At 32.1% G+C, this 27,798-nt stretch overlaps 1 protein-coding gene across 1 annotated transcript; it reads left to right on the top strand.

Annotated features, from left to right (window-relative positions):
• The first annotated feature begins 785 nt into the window (after positions 1-785).
• On the top strand, positions 786-27,798 carry LOC107454601 (sodium/hydrogen exchanger 9B2). Its single transcript, XM_016071843.4, has 11 exons — positions 786-1,293; positions 4,441-4,730; positions 7,968-8,055; positions 10,198-10,380; positions 13,076-13,251; positions 15,302-15,408; positions 18,101-18,265; positions 20,042-20,150; positions 22,379-22,515; positions 25,113-25,190; positions 27,257-27,798. Exons 2-11 carry the CDS (start codon positions 4,466-4,468, stop codon positions 27,488-27,490), a joined length of 1,542 nt encoding a protein of 513 aa, XP_015927329.1. The 5' UTR covers positions 786-1,293; positions 4,441-4,465; the 3' UTR covers positions 27,491-27,798.

Below are 27,798 nucleotides of genomic sequence, written 5' to 3'. Positions count from 1 at the left end.
CGTTTTGGAGCGTTTGAACTACGAAATCGCAGAAAAACGGCCCCATTTGAAGAAGAAGAAAGTGCTGTTTCATCAAGACAATTGCAATATGTCACAAGTCAATGAAAATTATATAAATTGGTCTTTGAATTGCTTCCGCATCCACGGTATTCTCCAGCGGCTCTCTCCACGGTATTCTCCAGTGGTCCCCAGCGGCTTTTTCTTGTTCTGAGACCTCAAGAGAATGCTCGCTGGAAAGAAATTTAGGGCCGATGAAGAAGGAGTCACCGAAACTAAGCCCTATTTTGAGGCTAAAGACAAATGGTACTATAAAAAGGGTATCGAAAAATTATATGACCGCTATAATCGTTGTATTTCCCTTGAAGGAAACTATATTGAATAATAAAATGAAATTTTATCAACAAAAAATTTTTTCTACGTTAGCCTACGAATTTTTCAGCCCACCTGCTACAACACTTGTTTTTGGAAATTTCATGACACGCGTTTTTGGAAAAAAAAATTTTGTTTTATTTCATGTATATGCATTTAAAAATAATTAAAGTATTTTATCTATAAGTGAGCTAAACCGGTATACCGCTCAGACTAATGTAAACAAGCAAATCAATAAACGTGCTCGAAATTCCTGTTAATATTAGTGTAGTACATTAAAATGTTAATATAGAGATATTAGAGAAAGATGGGTGTGAATTTGTGTGCAATGCGTTGTGTCTTTACAAAATGCGTTGTAACGCGTTGCGTAGTAAAAGTTACAACGCATTGCGTTAGAAACGTTACAACAACGTTAGAAAAGTTGCATCGCGTTGCGTTGTAACTTTTACAAAAATGGCCTCGATTGTGATCTTACAGAATTTTTTAAAAGAATCAATATTTTTAAAAAACTATTACGCACCCCTTTTAATCCCTTAATACCTTTTTCTCCCTTTTTTTTATTTGTAGTTATTTGATTTCGCTTAAATATACTTCTCGTGGACATTTCTATCCAAAACGTGCACTAAAATAATAATAAACCAGCAGACGTAATAATCGCAATGTGTAAAGTGACTGCAGCTGTTCTATTTTCATTCATTTATGTCTTTTGTAAGGTACGGATTCAACCGTTTTTGTTGGAGAAATTTTTTTCCCCACACATATACCGCTGCTTTATGTTGCTTGCTATTATTTTCTTTAAGTACATGTTTGGATGTTTAAGAAACCTTTGTGAAAAATCCAACCTTTCATGTGCTTAAAATTGTTCATGTTTGTTTGTTCCAAACACGCCTATTTTAAAATTAAATAACAGCTGAAGAAGTATTGGTAAGTTAGTTGCAATGTCTGTAACTTTATGTATTCATTCTCAATTTAGATGATTCAGAGTGCAATGCTCTGAAAGAATGAGAGAGATTTTTTTTAGTTTAGATTTTTTTTTTAAATTTTATAAAATAAAATGAATGTTTAATTTTATCTTTTTTAAGAAAATATAAATGAAAATATTTTGTGATATAAATATTTGTTTTTAAGAAAATATAATTAATTGTGATTTATACGGCAATAAATAACTCGTGTTAAATGAAACATATATTTTAATACATTTGTGCAAATGGATAAATTGTATGTACGAGAGACAACAACAACAACAAAAAAAACCAGACAAACAATTTTCAGTATAACTTTATTGAAAATAAATAAAGTAGTAAATTGTAACTAATAGTAAGAATAGACTTTTACAAATAAATAAATTTAATTTTTTTCAAAGAGTCCGCATTTTGTGGCAATGCAAAAAGAAGAAAAAAACGAACCAGCCTAGGAAACTTTTGATCTAATAAATCGGGCTTTCACTTACTAGCACTCAAACATAATGTGTTATGTGGGTGACCTCAAATATGCTAATTAATTTGAGGCAGACGATACTTTAAGTTTCGAAATCAAACACAAAAACACAGTTTATCTGAATAATAGTTTTTTTTTTATTTGTTTTTTTAAAGAGTTGGATTTCTGATCCTCAAAAATAGAGGGCTGTCGCAATCTGGGAAATATGGTCCTAATTTTTTAATCAAGAGAATGGTCCCAAATTTGGACCCCTTGATGTTATGTATACTTTTGGCATATTTTGCTATACTTCGAAAACTTTTTAAGCGAATTGAAAAAACTTTTGCACAACAAATATAAATTTATCCAAAGATAATTCCATGCAAAAAATAATCTTTAAAAATTATTTGTTATTTTTTATTATTTTAAAGTATACATGACTATACAGGTAAAAAGGTTTTTACCTGTATAATCATGGTTTAAAATTACACTTGGGAACAAATTTTTTGTCGCATTTATTTTGCCGCTACTAGATCATGCTTAATTCGGGTAGGAGCGGATCTTATGAAAATTGTATTCTGAGAAATCTATTAATGTTGTTACCTATACGAAATCGTTGTGTTCGAAAAACGAAAGAAAGAAAATCAAAAAGTAAGTTAATAAATAAATAAAATTTTCATGAATAAATTATGATGTAACAAATATTTTAACTTTTTACGAAACGAAGACAAATGTTACATGATGCTGTAAACAACTTAACAACTACTTTTATATAGATAACTTTTAAGTTGTTCATTCAATTGGTCAAAAATTATATACGAAATGAAAAAGAATATTGAGGGTGAGAAAAATTACATTGAAAATATATATGTTAATGTTTGGATGTGAATAATGTTTAACATTTTCGCCTATTTGAAATATTACTGTATTTGTTAAACATTGCTTCAGCAATTGTTAAAATTATAAAAAGATCGTATTTAATTTAGAATATAATTAATAAATAGAAATATTTCTAAATCACTTAACCAAGCCAAACAATTTTTATAGTCAGTGTCAAAATCATGGGTGTTGTTGGTGAGGGGACAGTGGGCATATGTCTCAATCAATAATTAGAAATCTCTAAAATTCCCCCTAAAATATTTCGGTCAAGTAAATAAAATTTTCATGAATCGTCATCGATATAAATTATTCAAAGTTATAAACAAGAAGAAAAGAGATAGAAATAATTAATCTTTTTATCAGGATCAAGTATAGCGAGAAATTTTCCTTCGTAGAGGACTTTTTAAACTAACCCGCATTTGCGTTTCACGGAAAGAAAAACCATGAAAACATCCTAAGCTTGACGGCAAGGGGACCCATGATCCATGTATCACTAAGGATATTTTTCGTCAGCACTGTGCTTGGTGGAGAGCCTGGTGCGAAATTCGTATCAACCAGCCATAGCTGGAATTCGAACCCGGTTCACCTCATTAGAAGGCGAATGCTCTATCTTCAGAGCCACCACGACTTAATTAATCTTTTTTCAAATTTTATTTTACCGTCGTTGAACAGCAGACTCAATTTTTGAGTTTACGTCTACCAATGTTCAACTCCGTAGCCTTGTCATTTTGAACCCAATCCAGAGGACAGGGGAACTAATGGATCAAGTATTGGGAAAAATTTGCCTTCATGGAGAATTTTTTGATGGAACTAACCCTCACTTGTGTTACATGGAGAGGAAAACCACGAAAGCCTCTCATGGTTAGCCTAACGGCAAGTTGACTCTACCCCATGATCAGTCTACCACTGAGGATATTTTATGTCAGCACTGTGGCCGGGGAGAGCCGGGTGTGGAATTCGTAGTAATAAGCCATCACTGGGATTCGAACCCGGTTCACTTCATTGGAAAGCGAGCTCTCTATCCACTGAGCCACCAATTAATCTTTTTTTATTTTATTTTATAACCGTCGTTGAACAGCATGCAGACCCAATTTTTTTATGGGTTTACGACTACTAATGCTAAACTCCGTAGCCTTGTAATTTTGAACCCAATCCAGAAAACAACTGAACTCCTGGATCGAGCATTGGGAGAAATTTGCCTTCGTGGAGGACTTTTTTGATGGAGCTAACCCGCATTTGCGTTATATGGAGAGGAAGATCATGAGAACCCACCACGGTTAACCTGACGGCAAGGGGACTCTAATCCATGATCCGTCTACCACTGAGGATACTTCACATNGTCGGTGCAAGCTGGATGCGGAATTCGTATCGACTGGGATTCGAACCCGGTTCGCCTCATTGGAAGACGAACGCTCTATCCCCTGAGCCATCGCGGCTCATTAATCTTTTTCGTAGTTATTGGACAGGTATACGACATTTTTTTTCTTATATGTGAAATTTTATTAAATATTGTGACCATGTGTTTTAATTTCTTCGCCCTGAAAAATTAATCTCTGAAACGGGCATGTTCAGAAATGTTAACTTTTACCCTGCAAACACTTCTAAAAATTTTACGTATGTGTCATAAATTTAAACATAAACATTTGAATAAAATTGGAAAAATAGCTACTGTTTTTTTGTTCGTCTCAGATATTAAAAATTATTATAAGACACTTTTCTAAATAAAATGAATGCACATGATCTCTGATTAAGAAACTAAAGAATTTATTTCATTAGGTTTTCAAAGGAATAAAGCCTCATTATGTGCAGCGAACGCAGCAATGAATCAGAAGAGCCAGGTAAAATGAAGAACTTGCTGTTAACTCTTACAACATGTCCACCCATTCCACCTCTGTCCACGGCATTTGCCTTGCTTCTTCTAGCTGGATTCATATATGGAACTCTAGTTGGTCTTGTGGGAAAGGATGCACTAATAGGAGGACCTGTTTTTGGACTTTATATTCTATTAATCATCTGTTACCTCGGAGGCCAGTTGGTGAGGCTTTTGAAAATTCCAACACTTGTTGGTGAGTGTTTTTAATTATTTATCTCAGATAAAAAAGAAGCTTTATTATTAACATTGCCCAAGTGATAGCATTAAAATAAAACAGTGCTACTATTCAAGACGATAAAGGAACGGTAAGTGTATCCATTCATTACATGTAATTAATCACGTGAAAACATTTAAAGTAAATGGAAAGCTGTGGCCTCTGAAACAGAATACTATGCAGTATGATTGCGCCGCTGTTTTACTAAGATGCTGCATAGTTGTCTCTAGTAGAAAAATTATTACTAATTATTTCAGCAGCAGCTGCTATGGAGGTCATGGTATTTGCTTTAAATAGATATTGGCAGATCTGATATTTAAGTTCATCCTTCTTAAAAGCTTTTACACCATTCGTTTACAGATGTTCAGCCAAGACAGTGTTCTCTAGCAACAGCCCCCATTTGACGAGTAATGTTCGCATGCTTAAATTCTGCTCTAAAAATACTTAATTACTGAAGACTATACTGCTTTCAACATCTTCGAAAGAAATTCAAATTCAGTCAAAATGTTCTCAACTGATTAAATATATGCACCATCTTTACCTTCTCTACTAGGACTTTTCTAGGACGCAGTCAACAAATTTTGATTTATAAACAATCTCAAAAAAGAAGTAGGGAAGTAGTTAAGCTTTTTCCACTATGCATGACGTAGCACGAGGTTTAATTCGCCAAATCTTTGTATTTCACAGATTGACGTAAATACAGTAGCTAACTGTGAAATTTAGATTGTGTTCCGGGTGAAAGAATAAACTAAGTAACTTTAGTATCAAAGAGTATCAGCGAGTACCCTTCGAAACTCTCTCTTTTGACCGCAAATTAAAAGTACTATGAAAAAAATGAGTCTGAGGAATTCGGTTACCTTAGGTGGCAAGCCAAACAGCGAAGCAGATTTACGACTTTTGAGATAGCCCCTAAATAATAAAACTATCCTCAGATACCAGAGGTTCGAAGGACCGGGGCCCATCAGACAAGGGAACCACCAGCCGCCACCCAGGTGCCGTGCGTGCTGTCTCATTGCAGTATTGCATCTATTGATACCCTACGGACCACTGAAGCCCATCGGTCTGGACTTGCTGTAAGGAAATGGGTTAATGACATAATTAATAAAATAATATATGAAACCGGCTTTTTAAGTGAAGTAAGAGAGCATCCTTATAGCTTAGAAATGAGAACTTAATTACAAATACAGCTAAATTTGATAACATTAATTACAGCTATGTTTAATGAAAAATTAACATTTACTACATAAATTAAAAAATAGATTACTAAAGTGGATAACAATTATGATGATATGAACTTAGGCTATGCGTTGAATTTTAATTAAAAGTAGGTTGTGTAAGGAAGAAGTTAAAGCAATTGAGTTAGTTATTAAAGAGGGACGCAGCCTTCCGGGTCCATCAATCTCATAAAAAAGTCGCATCTAAGAAACGTGGAAGCCGGAGAAAACGAAACCTAGTTTCGTTTTTTGCTGTCCCGCAGTTCTTGCGACCGGTTCCATAGAAATGGGCATAACGCCTCCTGGGTAGCATTGCACTTTGTGCAATATTTCACCCAACTCAAACTCGGAGATCTAGCAACTCCGACACGAAAAAATAGGTCGCCAGTGTGTGGTATGCTGTCATTAAAAGTATAAGAAAAAATTTAAAGGTTCTGTGAGATGGCTTGATGCGTCGACAGCTCTATGGAGCTTCAGAAATTGTGAACATAGTAGCACTAGCCTTTCTACGTTGTGCTGCCAGTTGTTCAACACATCCCCATCCCTCTTTTCTGAAAACTGGCCCACCTCGTACAGAAAGACTCAACTTTTGTTGGTTAGCCCTTCTAACTCATACTTGGACATGAGGAATTTATAAATTTCCTCACTTGGAAGTAATTAAGCTTTTTCCCTTATGCATGACGTAGTAAGATTTTTAATACGCCAAATCTTTGTATTTCACACATTTCAGAGAATACAATAACTAAATGTGAAATTTAGATTGCGTTCCGGATGAAAGAATATTCTAAGTAACTTTAGTATCAAACAGTATCAATGAATACCCTTCGAATTTCTCTCTCTCTTGACCGCAAATACTGACCGACTTAAAAGTGCTATGACAAACATGAGTATTTGAGTAGTTTATAGATTTCCCCACTTGGAAGCACGCGGATAAGCTATAAAGGCAACGCATAGTTTTTATTTCATATTGTCAATGTAGAAATTTTAAAACTAGTTTACTTTGTCACCATAAATTCCGTCATTAAAATATCTCTTAGAACCTTTATCTACACAGTTCTTTTATTAAGTGGATTTATTCAAGGGGTTTCAACTTTTGGCCATCGTTGTTAGAGGCACTCGAGTAAGTCAGAATTTATACCGAAGAGTCATTACATTACGACCACCCTGCTAATAACATGTAGGACCACCTTTAACCCTCAAAACTGCTAGCAACCGCCGTGGCATTGATTCCACAAGGTGCTGATAGGTAGTTCGAGGTATCTGGTACCAAGCGCTCACCAACTGGACCTGCAATTCCCTCACATTGCGAGGGGGTAGCGTGGCAGCACGAATTAATTTTTCCAAGTAGGACCACAAATGCTCTATTGGATTAAGATCAGGTGAATTTGGGGGCCAAGACATGACTTGAAAGTCACTGGAATGTTCCTCGAACCAATCTATGACGATTCGACCCTTATGACGTGGTGCATTACCCTGTTGGTAAACACCAACCCCCGCACGAAAAACTGTTGCCATGAATCGGTGAACCTGTTCTGCAACTATGTTCAATTAGCTTACAGACGTCAGAGGTTGTTTTATGAGGATTATGGGTCCTAATGTGCCCCATGAAAACATTGTTCCTGGGCGAGTCCATTGTTATAGATGGAGGGTGGTCATATAATAATGGCTCTTCGGTGTATATACCCCATCATAAAGATCGCAGCATTTCGTTAAAAAGCATTTTTCAAACAAAAGAGATATGATTTCATTGAGCAGTTTGGTTTTATTTATTATTTTACGATTTTGATACAATTTATTTTTGTTAAATTACTAGAAAATATTTTTAATAAAACAACTTATGTTCCAATGTAATGCACCTAATGAGTAAATTTATAATAAGTAAGAGCCCAATATAAATAATAATAATAATGTATTTAAAAATAATAATAAATTTTCGTTTTCAACTTTCTGTATCCATCAGGAATATCTATGCATTTTTTAAAATAATTATTATTTCTTCAAGGCATGATGGTTTTGGGATTTATTTTACGCAATGTTCCACACATAAACGTTGCAGAAGACATACCTGAATCATGGGCAGCAAATATAAGGTAAGAAACACGAGTTCGTAAAAAGTTTAAAAACACAAAATTTATCTTTTGACATATTATAATTTCAAAAACTCGGTTATGTCGTAAATTAATTTTCAACTTACCTACTTATCGAATTGTCTTGAACTGCATGAACATCTGTTGAACAACATTACAGATTTCTTATGCCTTCGAGCCATCAAAATGTCAGAATACGAATAAAGCTAAATGGCATGAGTTAAGCATTAATAATGCCACAATAGACAAACTGTAGTTTCTATCCTTTTATGGGGAACACTCCTTTATGTCGGATCACATAAAGGGAGAAAGAAACTGAGAAATGCTAAAGAAAAATTACAAACAAGTTGCAACAAGAGAAAAAAAGCGATCTAACCAACAGGGGAAAGGAAACACGCTTAATCACGATTATCAAACAAAGGAAGGGATAGAAAGATTTCAATATTTAAATATTACTCAAATAAAATTGAATATTTCTATCGGTTCGTTTAACCTAAAATAAAAAACAATAAAGCCAGTTTGAGGTTCGATTTCATTATATTATAATAGAATATAGGGAATATCTACCATTTGTTTTACAATAATTCAAGAATGGAATTTTCAAACTGTATTCTGAAACAAGTTTCTCAAATTTAATTAATAGTGCCAAAAGTGGCCGATGACTTGAATAAAAAATCAATTAAGGTAAAACGAAAGTTGATGCAGCGGTATGTCTCGCAACGTTTTGCTTAAGGAACAGGGGATTTATTTTTCAGGTTTTAAAATTAGTTATAAATTTCGTCAGAAGATGGCGCTGCTTATCGTGATAAACTATAAAAATGTATTTTTAAAATAACTACTATTTGCAGCAACAACGTCTTGATGGGCAAAATTAACAGATGGTCGTGTAAATATTTTAGTTTGAATGGTCTTACATGCATGGGAAAATAGTTTGATCTAGTTATACAGTTTCATAATTTTTATCCAGTCAGTAGCAGAGCCATCTATTGATAGGATTTGTAAGCAATTTTGAAACTTTGTCAGAGTACTCTGGTCCCTGTTTATCTTTAAGCGATTTTTCATATTGTCAGTCATTTTTGAGACAACTGCTATCTTACAGTCATGACTACTTTATTTTACGTTTTCGATTCATTTGACTATAGCATTTTTGAAGAATTATGTCAGAATAAGCTGACCAATGAGCATTTAGCATTGCATCTGACACTTCGAACATCATAGTTCAAACCTGGATTTAAGAAAGTTACAAGAGGGTTTTAGTTATTTTTACCTCTTTGTCTTCGTTTTATGACTCTCAGCCACCCACTTTGTTTTAGTATAAATAAAATACGAGCGAAAAGGGTTAATATTGACTCGTTAGTTTCTTACTTTTCCGAGTCAAACTTAAACTCGCAATGTAACTGAGCTAATTTAGCATTATATTTACTTCAGCATTTTTTACCTGGAATCCAAAAAGGATTTAAAATTAACATGGGCAAATAATATTTTGTGTATCGTTTATATATTTGTAAAAATTTTTTAAATAACAGTCTGTACTTTCTAACTATCACAAAAACTCCTCGTGACAGAAAGAATGCTACGGAAGCTTTTTTATAATTTTATAACCGTCGTTGAACTGCCGATCCAGTTTTTTTTTTTGGTTTACGACTACAAATGTTCAACTCCGTAGCCTTGTAGCTTTGAACCATTCCAGAAGACAAGGAAACTCCTGGATTAGTACCCCCAAAGGCATGGTTTGTTATAGTAACATAGAGTTTTTTGTGACACGACAGATTTAACGTGAGTCAGTCACCATTTACTACACGGGGAATCTTCGTCCGGCCCAGATCGAACCCACGACCTCTTAGACATGGACCCAGTGCCCTACCAACCAGGCTATCCCAGCCCTGCTATGGAAGCTTGACTAAAACAATTTCTAATGGGTGAGAATTAAATGAAGGACGTAACTCTCTCAGATTAAATCTACAAGAGAAACGAAAATCACAGCCCTTTTCGAAATTACTTTTCTTCGCAACCACAGTTATCGCCACAGCGCGAGACTGGTGTTTGGAGGAGTTCTCGCGATAACCAAATAGTGATTTCCTAGTTTATATTAGCATTAACGTCTATACAGTAAATACACGCCCATTATTTTCTTCATAATTTCAGAAATATTGCTCTCATCTTCATTCTCTTGCGAGCTGGTCTGGAAGTTGACTCGAATATTATAAAGAATAACAAAAGCACATGTTTCAAAATCATTTTCATTCCATTCGTCTTTGAATTCGTCATGGCATCTGTTGCAGGTCACTATTTATTCAATATGCCCTGGCTTTGGAGTTTCCTTTTGGGGTAAGAAAACTGGTTACTGTTTTTATACTGCTTATAAATTCCCACATTTAAGTTAGTTTTTTTTTCATTATTTATTTATTTAATTTTTGTTCTTATAAACAAAGCTAAGTCAATTTAAAATCTCTGAAGATTTTACATTTCAGTGCTATAACCTATAGTTTGAATCCTGAACATGCAAAAAATTAAAAATCATTCTTAAAACTTGAGAGTTGATGATTACCCAAATTTATATTTTTTGAATGATTTCAAAAAAAGAAGTAAAAATAAAGTAATTAGCGAGTGCGTAAGAACGAAATTGTTTTCAAACTCTGACCAATTACTATTGCGGTAGAAAAGGTAAGGCTAAAGAGAAAATAAACAGAAACAAACTCATTTGATGATAAAAACTGGAGAAAGAGAAAGGAAAAAGGCCTTATTTTTCGAGGGCAAATTTAGTGGACAAAGTTTATTGGTGAGGGTTATTTTGCCCAATATATATATATTTTCCGTATTTTTAAAAGAAAATTTTATCCTTTTTTTTCAGTTGTTTGCTATTATTATTTTTTTTAATTATTTTTCTTCCCTCCTCTTTTTCATATGTCTGTAATTTTCCTTTGTTTTATCTTCATTTTGAACTTTTATATATATATATATGTGTGTGGGGGGGGGGCGGCATGAGTGGTCGTCTTAAATAAATAGGCACTGTTTTTAAAACAAAAAAATATATATTGAAGACTTAAATTTACATAAACACGGACGATTAACAATCACACGAATAACAAAAATAATAATAAGTAAGGAACGTCTTTAAAAGTTTTGTATAATCATAACTCCTCTTTGAAGTCCATACGTCTTTTTCGGTTCGTTGTCAACCGCTCTCTCTCTCCGAGAAATCCCTATTGCTTCCTTGTCGTGCACAGGGATCAGCTTATGGCTTACATTGACTGGCGGGACTTCTAGCTTACGGATCAGCTTCCAGCTTACAGCTTTGTCTACAGGACAGGAACTGGCACCACACACACGCACGCACGCACGCACGCACACACACACACACACACACACACACACACACACACATGTATGTCCCATCAAAGTAATAAAATTATTTTTGATGATTTTAATCCCAGCTTTGCTCTATTGCGACCTCATTAATAATTGAACATTATTAAGGGTATATGTTCATACTTTTTCGGTTAAATAGTTATTTGAGAAACAAATGTGCACAGTTTTGGCTTTTTTTTTTCATGAACGAGGAGGTGCTCCCAACTGCTCATTTCCATCGCCAACTTCTACAGATTCTTTACAATTATCAAATATAAAATCTACACGACAAAATCAAACATTTTTATTTCATGAACCTAAATTTGGTTACACGATATCAGGTTCGACTGATGTAAAACTTAAACCTCATCATTTTGTTCTATTATCATAGAAACTTTATACACAGAATTGTTTTTGCTTTTTTTCTTCAAATTCTTATTTAATTTTCTGTTACTATAAAAATTTGTTAAATGTTTTACATGAAAGAGATTACTTAACAATATTGTGGAAAGACGGTTGTTAACATTGCTTTATATTTATTTTATTTCCAATATTTTAACTTAACACATATGTTGAATTAACACAGTTTATGAAAGAAAATATTGTCAAACTATTTTTTTAAAAAAGCAAATATAACTTATTCAACCGTCAGTTTTAGTATTAACCAAGTATCCTAATCATAAAATGTTGAATAATAAAGTTATATGCAACCAGTATAAAATATTATAAAAATACCACGATACCAACCAGTACATAAATATATACTATTTTAGGATCCACCCAAATACCACTCTTATTTTTCAAACTTTAATTTTGAATATAAATCAAAATAAATTACTTTGAAATAAGGGAGAATGATATTATAAAATGATGATATATAAATATTTCAGCTAAATACTCTTAAATAAAAGGTAAACAAATAGTTTACTAGTAAATTTAATCATAACTTTCATTAATTTTAACCTGATGACACCCAAAGAGTTTTGGATCTTTTTTGCATTTCTCATAGGTCATAACGTTTTATATAACCATCGTTGAGCAGCCTACCCAATTTCATGTGTTTGCGACTACTAATGTTCAACTCCGTAGCCTTATAATTTTGAATCCAATCCAGAATACAAGGGAACTCCTGGATCGAGTATTGGGATAAATTTGCCTTCGTGGAGGACTTTTTGATGGAGCTAACGTTACATGGAGAGGAAGACCACGCGAACCTCCCACGGTTAGCCTAACGGCAAGGGGACTCTAACCCATGATCCGTCTACCACTGAGGATATTTCACGTCAGCACTGTGGTCGGTGAAAGCCGGATGCGGAATTCGCATCAACTGGGATTCGAACCCGGTTCGCCGCATTGGAAGGCGAGCGCTCCTTCCCCTGAGCCATCGAGCCTCTCTTAACGTTTCAAGGATTTTGAGTGGTTGCTGCGACATTATTAAAAGATTTTTATTAATGATTAAACTAATGGCGCCATGAAATAACACAGTAGTGTATTTCAAAACTTTTATTCAAATAAGGCAAATCTGAAACTCACTCATTCTTACATCATTCATTCATTCTTACTGTTATCATATCATTCTTACATGTATGTCATGTTATGTTATCATATCATTCTTACATGTATGTCATGTTATGTTATCATATCATTCTTACTGTTCGAATGTATTTCTGTTAAGGTCGATGTTGTCTGCTGTATCTCCGGCTGTTGTTTTGCCAGTTATGCTCAAAATGATGAGAAAAGGATATGGTATGGCAACTGGTATTCCAACTATGGTCATTGCCGTAGCTGGCATTGATGATGTCTTGGCACTCACAGCTTTTGAAGTATTATTAGGAGTAACATTTGCTACAGGTAATGACGAAATGAGGGAAATAACATGTTGTGATGGAAATATTCATAAATCCCCACTTACAGTTTAAACAACAGTAGCATAAAAGAAATACTTTACTCTAGTAAAGATTTCTTTTGTGTGATAATATACTGTTCTCATCAATGATAAATTTTATATCATATTTTGCACAGCTTAATCTAAATTAGTTGACCAAAGAAAATTTTACAATCTTATTCATGTAACAACACGAACGCCGCTCCGTACTTATTATCTAATGGTGACAATTTATCTGAATAAATTCTGTGACATGAAGGTAACAAATTGATCTATAATTTATAATGACAGAGAGTGAGTTCTTTGGGCTGTTAAGAAACAGATACTATATTCGAAAGGAGTATAGGGTATATTTTGTGTTACGTAGACTAAAGCAAAAAACAACGTGGATATAGCATAAATAAAGTACAGAAATGGACACATTATATATTCGGTTCCAGTGTCTAATCACCAAAACCTTTTTTTGTAGTAATTGCTTTTAGTAACATTGCTTTTTGATTTAAACTGTTACTATACTTGTAACAATTCAAAAATTTAATGTCATTTTCCTTGTTATGCTATTAAACAGTTGTTTTGCTTCACACATAGTTTACTTATTCTCTTAATCATAAATACTCCGTATTTTTAGCGGAAATAAGGCTTACGTATATACAGAAAAAAATTTAAAAATGACAGAACCTCTTGTTGCTTTTGTGTTGCATATATCTGAACTCTCAATTCATAATTTTAGACCAAACCGCTACCACTTGGAAGACATTTTTGTAGTTTTATCTTTGTGGCGTAACTACCACTACAGTTATTAAATACCGATTCATTAATATATAAGACATGCTTACTCGATTCTGTCTAGCTGTACCTTTTGATAGATAAAGGTTGACATGGTCAAATCCATTTCCCTACTTTGGTGACCTTCGGCCGTGATATGATCTCACCTACTTCGATGGATGGTTCGTTTTGAACAGTTGACTTGCTATTTGTGACTACACCATTGTCCTCCTCACGCTGTTGCTTCTCAGTCTCAATTACACACAATAGGATCCTGCACACACTCGACTGCTAATAACAACACGGGAGCCATCTGGCACTCAACCGTGAACTTAATACAGCTTGTTGCGACATCAATGGACAGTCAGTTTGTCCGCTAGATTGTCTTGTCCCTGGCAATGTAGCCACTGTGAAGGGTCAGTGTATGAAATGATTTCTGTTACACTGTTACTCACAAATGTTTTCTATCTGTTGGGATAAAATGGCGCTATAGAAGCGAAAACGTAAACAGTTATTTAAACTAACTGTCCATTGATGTCACAACACAGCTCTCATGGTTATCGTTCAAAACCCAGTGAATTTAATAGTGATAATTTTTAGTGAATTTAATAATGAGTGTTGGTGGCTCTCACCACCAACATTCAAAATCTGATGAACTTAATGCAGCTCTTCTGGTCTTTCGCCAAAAACGGAAATGAATCAACCGTTCATTCAATTCTATCCCTGATAAAATTCTGGTGGGGGAGTATTGTGGTGTAACTACTAAAAATATTAAATGCCGATTCACAAGTATATATGTTAATTCGATTTATTTTTGATAGATGAAGGCTGACATTGTCGGCATTCAAGCCCCGACACCTTTTTAGACGAGCACGTGAGAAATCATCGTTGTCGCAGGTTAGGATCCAACCAGTTGTCATTATGCCTATACACGAATTCTCTAATCAATATAAAAATAATACGTACATTTTTTGGTGTTGTTAAGAAGTAGTTGTAAGCACAAACGCCCTAGATTATTAGTCAGTTTGTTATTATAGTAAGTGTGTTAAGAGATAATTTATAATAAAGTAGCCGTCGTAACCAGACGACCAATGTAAACATTGCTTATTTATTTCTAACAGATAATGGTGGTTTAATACTCGTATTGTCAAAACTGTTATATAACAGAAACATTTTTTTGCTAAATTAATATTATATGCAATTATATGTTACAAATATTCTTGGTTAGAATAATTAGTATTCCGTTTACAGGAGCTTTAGTATGGACAGTGGCTCAAGGTCCAGTCGAAATGTTAATTGGCATTGCTTACGGCATAATTGTGGGAATGATACTGTGGATTATTCCGAATTCAGAAGAGGCTAGTATTTTTGAAACGTCCTTTTCTTAACTCACTATAATTTATTTGAAGTATGTAAATATATGTTTTTAATAACTTAATAGTTAAAAGTTCTCAAAAGCAGGATTTATAGTTTTGATTTGATAGTTGTTTGATTTAAAAGGGTGTTTGAGAAGGCATTAGCCATTTTTTTTTCATATGAAACTAATTTTTTTAAGTAAACATTATTACTGTTTTTGCTTCAATTATTAACTTTATTTGCTTTAATTATTGATTTAATTATGAAGCATTAATTTTAATTACGTTAATGATCTAAAATAAAGCAATAATATGATCATTGAATGTGTAAATGTTATATGAACTAAGACGCTTGAAGGAATTTGAAAACTCATTTTCTTTGAATATTATTGATAATACTAAAGATGTACAGTGTGCAGAAAAAATATGGACCACCCAAAATAACTTTTGATCTACTGATCGTATTAAAAAAGGTAGTATGCTAAATATTCGATTTCTCAGGAACAAATTAGACAGATTTCAATCAAATTTTGTATTTTGTCATATAAAATTACTTTCTTTGAAATGGTATAAAAAATTTAAACCTTACAATTCAAAGTTTTTCCAACTAGTATTAAATGAAATAATAAAATATAATAAGTATTTACTAGAAGCTATTTTTGCATAAAATTATCTTTGGATAAACGAATTTTATATTTGTGAGCAAAAAATTGTCAATTCGCTTAAAAAGTTATTAAAAAAATATTAAAAGTGAAATTAACCTTTAGGGGTTCAAACTTTGGACAGCTCTCCTGACCAAACTATTTGAGCCATATTTCCCAGATTACGGCTACCCCTATATTTTGGGAGTGCGAAATTTGAATCCGCCAAAAAAAAAAAGTACGATTATCCAGAGAAAGCAAGTTCTATATCTTATTAACTTACTTAAATTATAGTCTGCACTCATTAATTAGCATAATAGCACATTTGAGATCATCCTCTTGAACCATAAAGATTGAGTCCTAGAATGTGAAGATCAAAAGTTATTCAGGCTGGTTTGTTTACTGCTTTATACCCTTTGTACATCTGGGACAACAAATTCTCTTTTTATTTTGTTTCGTTGTATTCTTTTATTATACTCAATACATCTAAGAGTTCTTTGTTTGCTAGATATTTATTTAAATTAAACGACTTTAATCATTTCTTTTATTTTAATTTTATGTAAACTGTGATAAAGTTACCAACATAATTACCTTATCTTACTCAATCTTGAGTATATTTACACAAAATAGATTAAGTAAGATTATCTTTTACTTTCATTTAAATAAATGAATTCCTTACAAGTTTTTTTTTATTTCCAGCTTTTAACTTGTATTTTTTATTAATAAATATTATTATTACTATTTTGAAGTAAATTATTTATTATTTTAGAAATTCTGTACTTAACTTTAAATTCTACACTCTTCAAATTTTAAAATCTTCCAGTTCACTAAGAAACGGTACAGCAGAGTTTGCCTTTAAAAAAATTCGCCTTTTTTTAAAAATTTGCACGTAATATCTTTAAGCTTCCACACTTCTTTTTAAAATATGCAGGCTGTCTTACCGTATGAAATTCTCTAGACTCTTTATTATAGTTAATTAATTTGCGATATAAATTGGACACACCTTTTAACTGCAGAATGATAGTTGAAAGCGATGTTTCAATAGAAAATCTTTAAGAAAGCGAAAACAAAACTGTTACGATTTAGTAATGAAATTAAGAAAATATTTTTGTTTTGAGAATTTATTCTAAAGAAATTTTGCAAATTTGCTATCAATTACTTCATGTTTTATAAAATGAATGCATTGAAAGAATCGATAGAACGTTAACTATACTAAACTCAGTGGCGCGACAGCCCATAGAGGGCCAAGGCCATCTCAGATTTCTTGACCTTGGGCTCTGGGGTGCAGGGGCAGATATTCCGGTCAGGTGGTCAGCTGAAAGCGAAACCTCCAGTGTTTAGTTCCCAAGCATGCTTGGTACTCATTTATCGACCCACTGAAGGGATGAAAGGCTGACTCAACCTTACCCGGCCCGAGGAACGAACCCAGAACCAATGGCACGGCAGCGCAAAGCGCTACCACTCAGCCACCGGGCGTCAGAGCGTTAACTACCACTACGTAATCCATAACTACTTCTTTTACCAATTGAAAAAAAGAAATTCGGAAGTATTATTACATATTTTATTCCATTTTTAAGTATAAGGAGTAGAAAAATATAATACGTAGGTTTTAACTCTGTTCACTGCCATAGTCATTTAAAAAATATTACGAACTCAAACGAAATATTCACGGATCCGCTTCTAAACTTCCCATCTTTATTTATCATCCACTAACACGGAGTAAAGGTTTATTTCTTTGTTTAGAATTTTATAATAACAGTTGCTTAGGTGATGTTTGAATCAAAAATTTCCTGAGTCATAAAAAGTCAAGTTGAATGTTTGATTTTTCACAGGTAAACGCAAAAGCACACAAACAAAATTACCACATAAAGCACAATATTCTCTTTCACCAAGTAAATGCGACATAAAACGTATAATAATGACAATTACTGCCTAACTTGAGTTTTCTAGGGATATTAATTAATATGTGATCCCGAAACAACTTGGCGTAATCCGAAAATAGGTTAAAACTTGTTCTTAAAGCATTCAATTTCTGTACTTTTTTATTTTTTTAGAACAGCAAATCAATTTTCCGCTTCTTGCTACTTACCCTAGCATCAACATGCATTTTCTTCGGAAGTCAAAAACTGAAAGCTGGAGCTGCTGGTGCCTTAGGATGTATTTGCTTGCCATTTACAGCCGCCATATGTTGGAAACGTAAAGACTGGGATGATCATGATGTAAGTTCTGTTTGAATAATTGAGAGATTTGGCATTTTCACGTAGAATCCCACACGTTCATGTTCTGCGCAAGCTCTGTTGAGAACCAAGATTTGTTAGCAACAGCGCAGAGCAGTACATGCAGGATACTAAGTGAAAGATTTTAGTCTTTCTAATAAGTTCAATCTAGTATCTAGCTTTCTCTTAAACAAAAAATGATGAATTTCAAAATGCGCTAATACCTAATTACGCTTAAGTCATTATATTGATCAAAATTATTTTTGTTGTTGTCTACTAAAAAAATATTTTGCAGTTAACTTATGAATATTTACTTATTCTTATAAAAATTATGTCTTATATTTTGGGGATCAAGAATCTTCTCACTTTGATGCCGATGGGTCACCTGTGTCTTTTTTATATATTTTTCAGACACTTTAATTCGAAACAAAAATATATTTTGGCATTTTTTAATTATAAAAACAGTATAATAGTTACTAAAATAAACTGTTAGATTATCCGAATTATATTTATGCTAAAATATGAAATCCCCCCCCCAAAAAAAAGAAAAAACATTCTTTCTCTTTCATTTACGTTAAAAAATTTATCAATAATTGATTTTTTATATTAAAGAAATTTCAGTGGAGAATAACTATTTCTCTTAGATTTAAATAATTGCAAAAAGGTACAAATGTGAAAAATTATTGTTTGGGAAACGAGTCGAGTTGGGAAGAATTTACCTTTAGAGCTGTATTTCAATACCATAAATTATTAAAATGCTTAATATAATATTTTTCACTTAAATTAATATTGTTTAATACAAAATGAAGAAAAAGTTATGAAAAATATGGCTGAAGAATTTTGCCTCAAAGAGTTATTCAGAGAGTGTACGTTTTCGTGTCTGATTTCGTAACTTAAAATATCGCCTACACAAATTAATTAGCCCATTTATTTGCTCATAGTATACGTAACTTGTTTCGAATCGTTAGTATATAAAATGTGCATACGTTCAAAAAAATAATAATAATATATAGACATCTTGATTATTGATTCTCTCGCCACACAGTTTTTAAATCGGCGATTATTGTAAGTCGCATGACTTACCAATTAATTTTTCTTCATTTTTTAATCTTTTATCTACAACCAAAAAATGTATTTGAATTAGGTCAAAAAACAAGCAGGCTTTTTGTTAACAAAAGTTTTATTTATCATTTATCATTTTATTTATCAAAATGTTTATTTTATTTATCAAAATGTTTATAGTCATTAACCAAACGATAAAATTACGCTGTGTCCTGAATTTGAAAATATTTTCTTTTGTTTTGGATTAATTGGGTATAATATGAAAAAAACACAACTACTTCGATTTAGTAGGAACAACATATGACGCAATGCTAAACGAATGGAATTTAGTTGTTGTTTATTTAGTTATTGTTATTAGTAGTTGTTGCTATTTGTTTTAGTTGTTGTTGTTTATTTAGTTGTATTTAGTTTCAATAACTTTTCTTTATAATGCAATAAAATCTGGCAAGCAGCTATTTAAACGATCGAACACTTCTTTTGTTTATTTGTGGCTTGAAGTTAGGCTCGCAGAAAATGCCGTTCATGGGTTAAATTTAGTAGGAACAACACAACCTGTGACGTAGGCTATATTATACCCAATTATCTTGTTTTGTTGACATAGTACAAGATTACCACTATCTTATTCATCCATTTTTTGAACTTGCGTGCCTCAATCTTAAATGTGATTTTCTAAAATATTATTTTAAGTTTTAATTTCTCTAATTATTTCTTCACTAGAATCCAGTTGGACGAGCTTTAACATTTATTTGGAGAATTATCGAGCCTTTGCTTTTTGGTTTAATTGGATCTGAAATAAGAATTGATTACTTGGAAGCACAAACTGTTGGTAAGATTTTAAACATTTAGTAATTTCGTACGGGTAGCCAAAGATGTGTAAGATCTCGCATTGATCGTGCTGCAACTCCCATGTAGCTCCTACCTTGCACAATTGAATTATCACTTATTTCGAAGTTTATAAAAAAATTTAAATAGTAAAAAATTCAGCAATAACGATTATTTCAATTTGCACTTGGTTGAGTTTTTTGCTGATAAGGACCAGAAGTTGCGGTATCATGAAGTTAATAGAAAGATTACGAATAGTCATCGAAAAGAATAAAAAATATATGGCGGGCTATTTACACTTGGTCGAGTTTTTTGCTGATAAGGACCAGAAGTTTTATGAGTGAGGTATCATGAAGTTAACAGAAAGATTGCGAATAGTCATTGAAAAGAATGAAAAATATATAAAAACGCTAAAGCTCATTTTTTGCAGAGATAAAGCGAGTTTTATTTCACTTTTAAGAAACTGAAACTTCTCTCTTGACAATCTAATCAATTTCGTAATAATAAGGAAGAAGGGTTACAGTGAAATGTATGTTGTTCATTTTGCATTCGTTTTCTATGTTAACTCTTCATTATTAAAAAAGCTTGGAGTAAAAATTAGCGTTGAGCCATGGTATCATGCTAACTTTGATTAAAGTGAGAAAGCTAATCTATCTATATTATATAAAACGCTAATACGTACGTATGTATGTATGTTTCAATAAAACCGATGATATTTCTTTTCTCGCGCTGGCAACAGTTTTCATTTTTAATTGATTGGATTCGGCGCGCAAGAGCACGTAGTGAGCAACCAGATAACAATAACCAGAGTGAGCATTATCAGGTTGTTCAATTCAGATTCATGCACTAAAAACATGACAATATTTAATTTAAACTCAATTAGGAATTAATTAATTAATTGAAGTGAGAATGCTTTAAAAGGCCGCTGTTGAATTGATATTTTTCTACTGGGAGCTACCTAAACGTCTAAAAAACGTTTAAGTGTTTGTATTGAATGCATTGAATTTTTTTATATTTCGCGTTTATTTATGCATTGAATTTTCACGCTTTAAAATGCAGAATATTAGTGAAGCAATATTTGATAATTTATTTTGCTAATATGTTTCTTATTTAGCTAATGTTTTGATTTTTTCACCATGTACAATCTAAATAGCTAATATACTTTTTTAAAAGCCAATAAGAACATTGGTAGAATTCTTCTACATAAGTACAATACTGTGTCTTTGATGATAAAATACTATGTCTTTGATGATAATGTATTATGTCTTTGTGCTAGAACATTGTGTTCATTGGCGAGCGAGCGCAGCGAGCCATGGTTCACGGCGTGAACCACATAGGATTGCGTAGCAATTCTCGGGGGTTGGCGAGCGTTAGCTAACAGGGGGCGGAGCCTCCTAGTGACTCTTTATTTCCAGTAATACGACAGAATATGAACAGAATCTTTTTAAGATATTGCGGGCAACTTTGAACCTAGATTCTAAAACAAATTTGAGCAAGTGCAAAATTCTGGCTCAAGTTTCGAATGTATTTCAATTATCTTATAATGTTAAATGAACTTAACAAATATTTTGTTACGCGCAATAGTAAAAACTTATTCCCTTATTATGGCATGAAATTGTTACTTCTATTGTTACAATAGAATTAAGATTGATTGTTATGGTAATTATTTATTTAAATGTTTATAACTCTATTTTTTTATACTCAACATTAAAGTTACGTCTAGCTGTTATTCATTTATAAAATATGTTTTAATATTTACTACACCACGTTTTCGCATCTCCGAAGAGCAAAAAAAACCAATGAAAGCCCATTAAAATTAGTCTCTTTTATAGGACAAAAATATAAATTTCCTTAATATGAAAAATGTATTTTTACCTTAACCGGTTAAGTGAATGATGTATATATACGTTCACTGATACTTCACGTTCTCATATCGTGTGATATTTCTAACTTTACTTTTTCTTCATCATACAATTTTACAAGATTAACAATTTCAAGTCTAAATTAAGCATTGTTTCAGCCTCTTTAGGTAGGGCTATATATTTTTAATGTGGTAGGGCTATATGTTTTTAATACACCTCTGCTTTTTCAACTAAAACAAACATCATTAAAGTCCCTAAGTGATTTGACGCGATATTAATAATTTAGACTTCTTGAATTCTAAAGCAGAATCATTTTTTTTGCTCTTTTATTATTTTATTTATATAACATTTTATTTTACTGCATTTTAAGGCCGTGCTTTAGCAATATTGTTTGCCGGATTGGGATCTAGAATGATCGGCTCCATGATTGCTGCTTACAATGCTGGTCTTTCTTTTAAAGAACAAATCTTTATTACAGTAGCTGGTATCCCAAAAGCTACAGTTCAGGTAATAAACCGAATTTAGTTTTTTTATTGCATACCTTAGATCACAAAATGTTTAATTCATTTTCAAAAATATTTTTATTCATGCACTTTTAAAAAAAATTCCTGTAATATAAATCTAAGAAATATGATTTAGTCGACCTACAGTAATCGTTACTGAAATAAGAAGTGAATAGTGTAATAGACTGCTACTGTAATTAGATTAAATCTTTATTATAGTAGCTGATATCTCAAAAACTACAGTTCAGTTAATAAAAAAACTTAAGTTTTTTTTACTGAGCACCCAGATTGCAAAGTGTCTCATTCCTGTTTCAGAAATATTTTTGATCTCTCGAAAAATACTTTTATTTGTATGTTTGCAGAAACTTTACCTGATCTTCATCTTAGAAATATGACTTTATTAAGCTATTTCAATAGCTAATGTATTAAGAAGCGAATAGTATAATAGCTGTTGCTAAAAGAACAAATCTTTCTTCCAGAAGCTGTTATTCTATAAGCTACAGTACAGGTAATGAACGCAATTTATGCACACCCCGGTCATAAAATACCTCATTCATGTTTTAGAAATATTTTTGATCTTCTCCAAAAATACTTTCCTTTGCATGTTTTTAAAAGTTATATCTAATTTTCATCACAGAAATATGATTTTATCAAGCCACTTTAATAAATACTGTATTAAGAAGTGAGTAGTGTAATTACCAGCTATTGCAATAAGAACAAATCTTTCTTCTAGCAGCTGTAATTCCATGAGCTACAGTATAGGTAATAAAATGAGGTCATAAAATGCCTCATTCATGCTTCAGAAATATTTGTGATGTTACTCAAGAAAAAAAAACTCTTCTCTTTCCATTTATCTTACTTTTTAAATCAATGCATTCTACACAACGTTTACTCTTTTTTCAAATATGCCTCATTTTCTTTGAAAGAACTGTGGCATAATGATAAGCAACATTTTAAAATTTTTTAAATTTGTGTTTGCTGAAAAACACTAGGATTTTCATGTTGCCAAAAATAATTTCCGTATGAACAATGCACAAAATAAATTAACCACCCTGAATAACTTTTAATCTAATGATCGGATATTCACGTTCTGAGACTCAATCTTAAATGCTCGAGGAGTGACTTTAAATATCTAATTAGTAATTACAAAAGACGTATTAAGTTACGAAATCAGGCACAAAAACGTACTTTCTCTGAATAAAAATATCGTTTCTTTCTTCTTTTTTTTTATTGTTGACGGATTTGGATTTCTGAACCCGTAAATGTAGAGGATAGCCGCAATCTGCGAAATATGTTTCCAATAGTTTGGTCAGGAGTTTTGACCCCTTAATGTTGATTTCACTTTTTGCGTATTTTGCTATCTCTCAAAACCTCTTTAAGCGAATTGAAAAGTTTTTGCTTACAATTGTAAAATTCATTTGTCCAAAAAAAATTCATTGCGAAAAATTACCTTCTTAAATATTTATTATTTTATTAAATAGCATTTTAAAAGAATTTGAATCGTAATGTGTACAATATTTTAAAGAATGTAATTTGTAATGTATAAACATTGATGAAATTCGGTCGAATAGTTCATGAGAAATCAAATTATCGAATTTAAATAAAGTTGCACCACTAAAAATTAGATTGCTCTGGAACTATTCGACCGATGTCACTGAAATTTTGTATTTTGCAGTGTAAAATTCCGTTCTTTACAGCTATATAAGAAATTTCATAATTCCTATTTTTTAACTTTTTTTATAAAAAATTAAAAAATAATAAATATTTAGTAAGAGTTATTTCTTGCTTGACATTTTATTTGGATGAACGAATTTTATAATTTTGTGCAAAAATTTTCCGATTCATGGGAAACGTTCTCAAAATATGGCGAAATACACAAAAAGTAAAATTATTATCAAACTGTCCGAACTCTGAACCATTCTCCTGACCAAACTATTGAACCATATTTACTAGATTGCCAGTACCCCCTATATTTTGAGGGTCGAAAATCTGAAACCATCGTATAAAAGGTATGTTTTTTCAGAGAAAGTGTGTTTTTATATCTGATTTCGTAACTCAAAATATCATCAGCACTAATTAGTTAACATATTGGAGGTCACGCCCGTGACACATTGAGTCCTGGGGCGTGAAGATCATATCATTAGTTCAAAAATTATTCTAAATAATCTTTTTTTTCTTCTTTTTTTTAAATTTTGCATTGTACATACGTCTGACTAAAGATATAAAGTTTTAGAAAAAAATATAAGTTAGAGGATAATGAAACATTTGGATTGACATTGAGTAGAATAGCTTTTTATCTTTTGTGACTAGAATTAATTGCCATCATCTGTTTAAAAAGTTATTAATTAACATATTGATTTTTTGAACTGATCTGCTTCATTGTATACATATTTCCTCGAAAATTAGATCATATTTTTTAAAAAGTTAGAATTATAATTAGATTAATAAGTGCTGTTAAGTGCAATTAAGATTGGTCTTATTTTTCTTCCTGACGTACTAATTGAGAAAATAACGAAAGAAATAATAATAGGTATTTTTTTATGCTTTCCAACACTTAATGTCAATGTTTCTAATGCGCTGTTTACTTTTTTTATTTTGAAGGCTGCTATTGGACCAACTCCTTTGGCAATGACTAAAAAATATCATTTGGGTACTGATATAGAACAGTATGGAATTGAGGTAACTTTCAACTTATTTATGGAATTTTTATGCGTATTTTGGAATTTTTAAGTAACTTCAGGAGTTTTTAATATTCACATAAGAAATTTATATATTTGTGGAGGGGATAAGGTGAAAAGCCAAGCACAGTTATATTCCACACATGGGCATAATTGTCTTTCTGATACGTATTTTGAAAAATCTTAAAAATGTAAGATCACCGGGAAATTTTAAAAAAACAATTAAAGTGCTATTTATAGACTAAGTTCAAATTCATCGGAATAATTTATAGCTGGGCAAAGACAATTAAAAAAGAAAAATTGAGATAATTGCTCTTTTCTCGTGTTTTTATAAACTTAATTATGTGAAAGAAACGTAAAAGATATTCAAGTGCCAGGTAAACATAAAAGTTTGTCACGGGACTAAGAATAAAATATCTTATTATTGCAATTAATATTGTATTGGAAAACTAAGTAGAGTAATTTATAGAAGGGCGAAAAATAGATATTATCTATACGGTACAGCTTTATTTGTCAAAAATGATTATAAAATACTAATAGCACTAGAAATTATCAAAAATTACATAATATTCTAACACATCACTTAATCGATAACTTTGCTTTTAATTATTTTAACTAATTCAACAGCAAGTTATTTTTATGATTAATGAGTAGAAAATAGTTCTATAATTTATAGTTTGTTAGCAAATTGTATATCACACAGAGACAACATTTGAGCCATTCTTTTTTGCCCAAGCCTTTTGGCTTTCAGTACCTTACTTATCAAGATTTTTTCTTTTTTTGGTTAATGGCGGGCACTTGGGTCTATATCCCATTGGCCTCAGATATGCCGGAATTGCAACTCTCTTGTCATTACCCAGTGAGCACCTATGGCTAATCCCCGGCGATGGAGTAGCTTCGCCCTTGCCATGCACTTAGCGGGATTCGAACTCGCAACCATCGGCTCCGCAGTCAGGCACGCTAACCACTCGGCTACCTGATCGGCTACTTATCAAAATATTAGTATTTACGTTTTTCTCCTCATTATTTCTTCCCTCACTCAGCAACCAACTACAAAAGGTAGATGACGTCTAAAGCCATTAAAGTTATTATTCTCATTAAAGTTAGTCAAGGGAGGGAGTAAACTTCAGTTGTAACTTACATTGAACTTCAGATACCTATATAAGACCCAAATCACAACTTTCAAAACAATTTCCATCCTTCCCGTTTTATTTTCACATTCAAGTATTTAGGAATTGGAATATACAGTCGGACCTCTATTTAATGAAGTCGCTAAATTCCGATAATAGGTTTGTTATATGAAAAATTCGTCAAGTAGACAATCATCTTTTGAAATACTTAAACGACACAAAAGAGGTCTCAAATTCATAAACACTAGACTTAATATTAAAATAGCAATGGAAGCACCTTTATATTGTAAAGTAGTATGTACTATTTATTTTATAAATCTTAATCATAAAAGAAATTTGCATGGAAAGCAAGAATAGAGCAAAACATTATTATTTGTTACACAATCATGCTATGTACACTTTCAACTAAAAAAAGCTAAATTTATGCATAAAATTATAGCTGCATTTATTATAAAAGTAATTTAAGCGTACATTACATCATGCTTTCTAAAGTTTAATTACTGCTGATGAAATCCGTTAATATTGTCGTTTGTGTTAGAGTTTTTCGTTTGAAACGCGAACAAAAAAAGAAAGTGACTTTACTGCTTTCTCTGAAAGTTAAGTGGCTCCGAAATTCAATTCAAGGTTATTTCCCCCCATAAAATACATTAACAAGTTTAAAATGTTCTGAAAAGTTTTGGGAAATAGGGAAAGTGGATCTCAAAGAAAAGTTCGTTAAATAGAAAATTCGCTTCTCTATTTGGAAGTTAGTTTACGAAGAAATTTCCAAAATGCTCTTGGTTCCTTGAAAAAATTCGCAAAATGGAAGTTCGTTATATAGAAGTCCGACTGTAATTGCTTTCCTAAAATATTTAAAAATAATCATTCTTAGCAATTGGCTCTTTATGCAACCCTCGTTAAAATTGACCAACGTGTTAATAAATGTTTTTCTTTCTAGATACTAACGATTGCAGTTCTTGCCATTCTCATCACTGCACCCATTGGAGCTATAGCCATATCCTTTTTAGCTCCGAATTTATTAAAAGTGGATTCATCCAACAAACTGAACGAGAAAATAAACCAAGAGAGCACAAGCAATACGAGATACGGTGCCGTCCAGTCAGCAAATATTTCCGAAAATGATAAGCTTTCTATCAATAACGGAGAATTATGTAATGAGGCCCATTTATAACATTTCTTAAATGGCAAATATGAGTGAGTTTTTGTTGTTATTCTACATAATGAAACTGAAACCTCCAATAAGAAGACTAATCTCTTGGTCTTCTTAGTCTATAAGAGTGCAATTTTCCTTTGATGGATAAGCTCAATCTTAAGCTTAAGTTGAATGAATTGAAAATTTCAGTGATAAATATGGATGACTCATTGAGGATCAAGAACTAAGTAACGTGTCTTAGATAATTTTTTCTTTTTCTTTTAGTTTTTATAAATGTTTATTGTTTGTTTGAAATTTTTTAAATAAATTTACCATTTTGTAATGTT

Source organism: Parasteatoda tepidariorum, chromosome 7 (genome assembly GCF_043381705.1).
Source record: "Parasteatoda tepidariorum isolate YZ-2023 chromosome 7, CAS_Ptep_4.0, whole genome shotgun sequence".
Taxonomy (NCBI): Eukaryota; Metazoa; Arthropoda; class Arachnida; order Araneae; family Theridiidae; genus Parasteatoda; species Parasteatoda tepidariorum.
The sequence above is the reverse complement of the archived record's forward strand: the minus strand, read 5'-3'. Positions and strand labels throughout refer to the sequence as shown.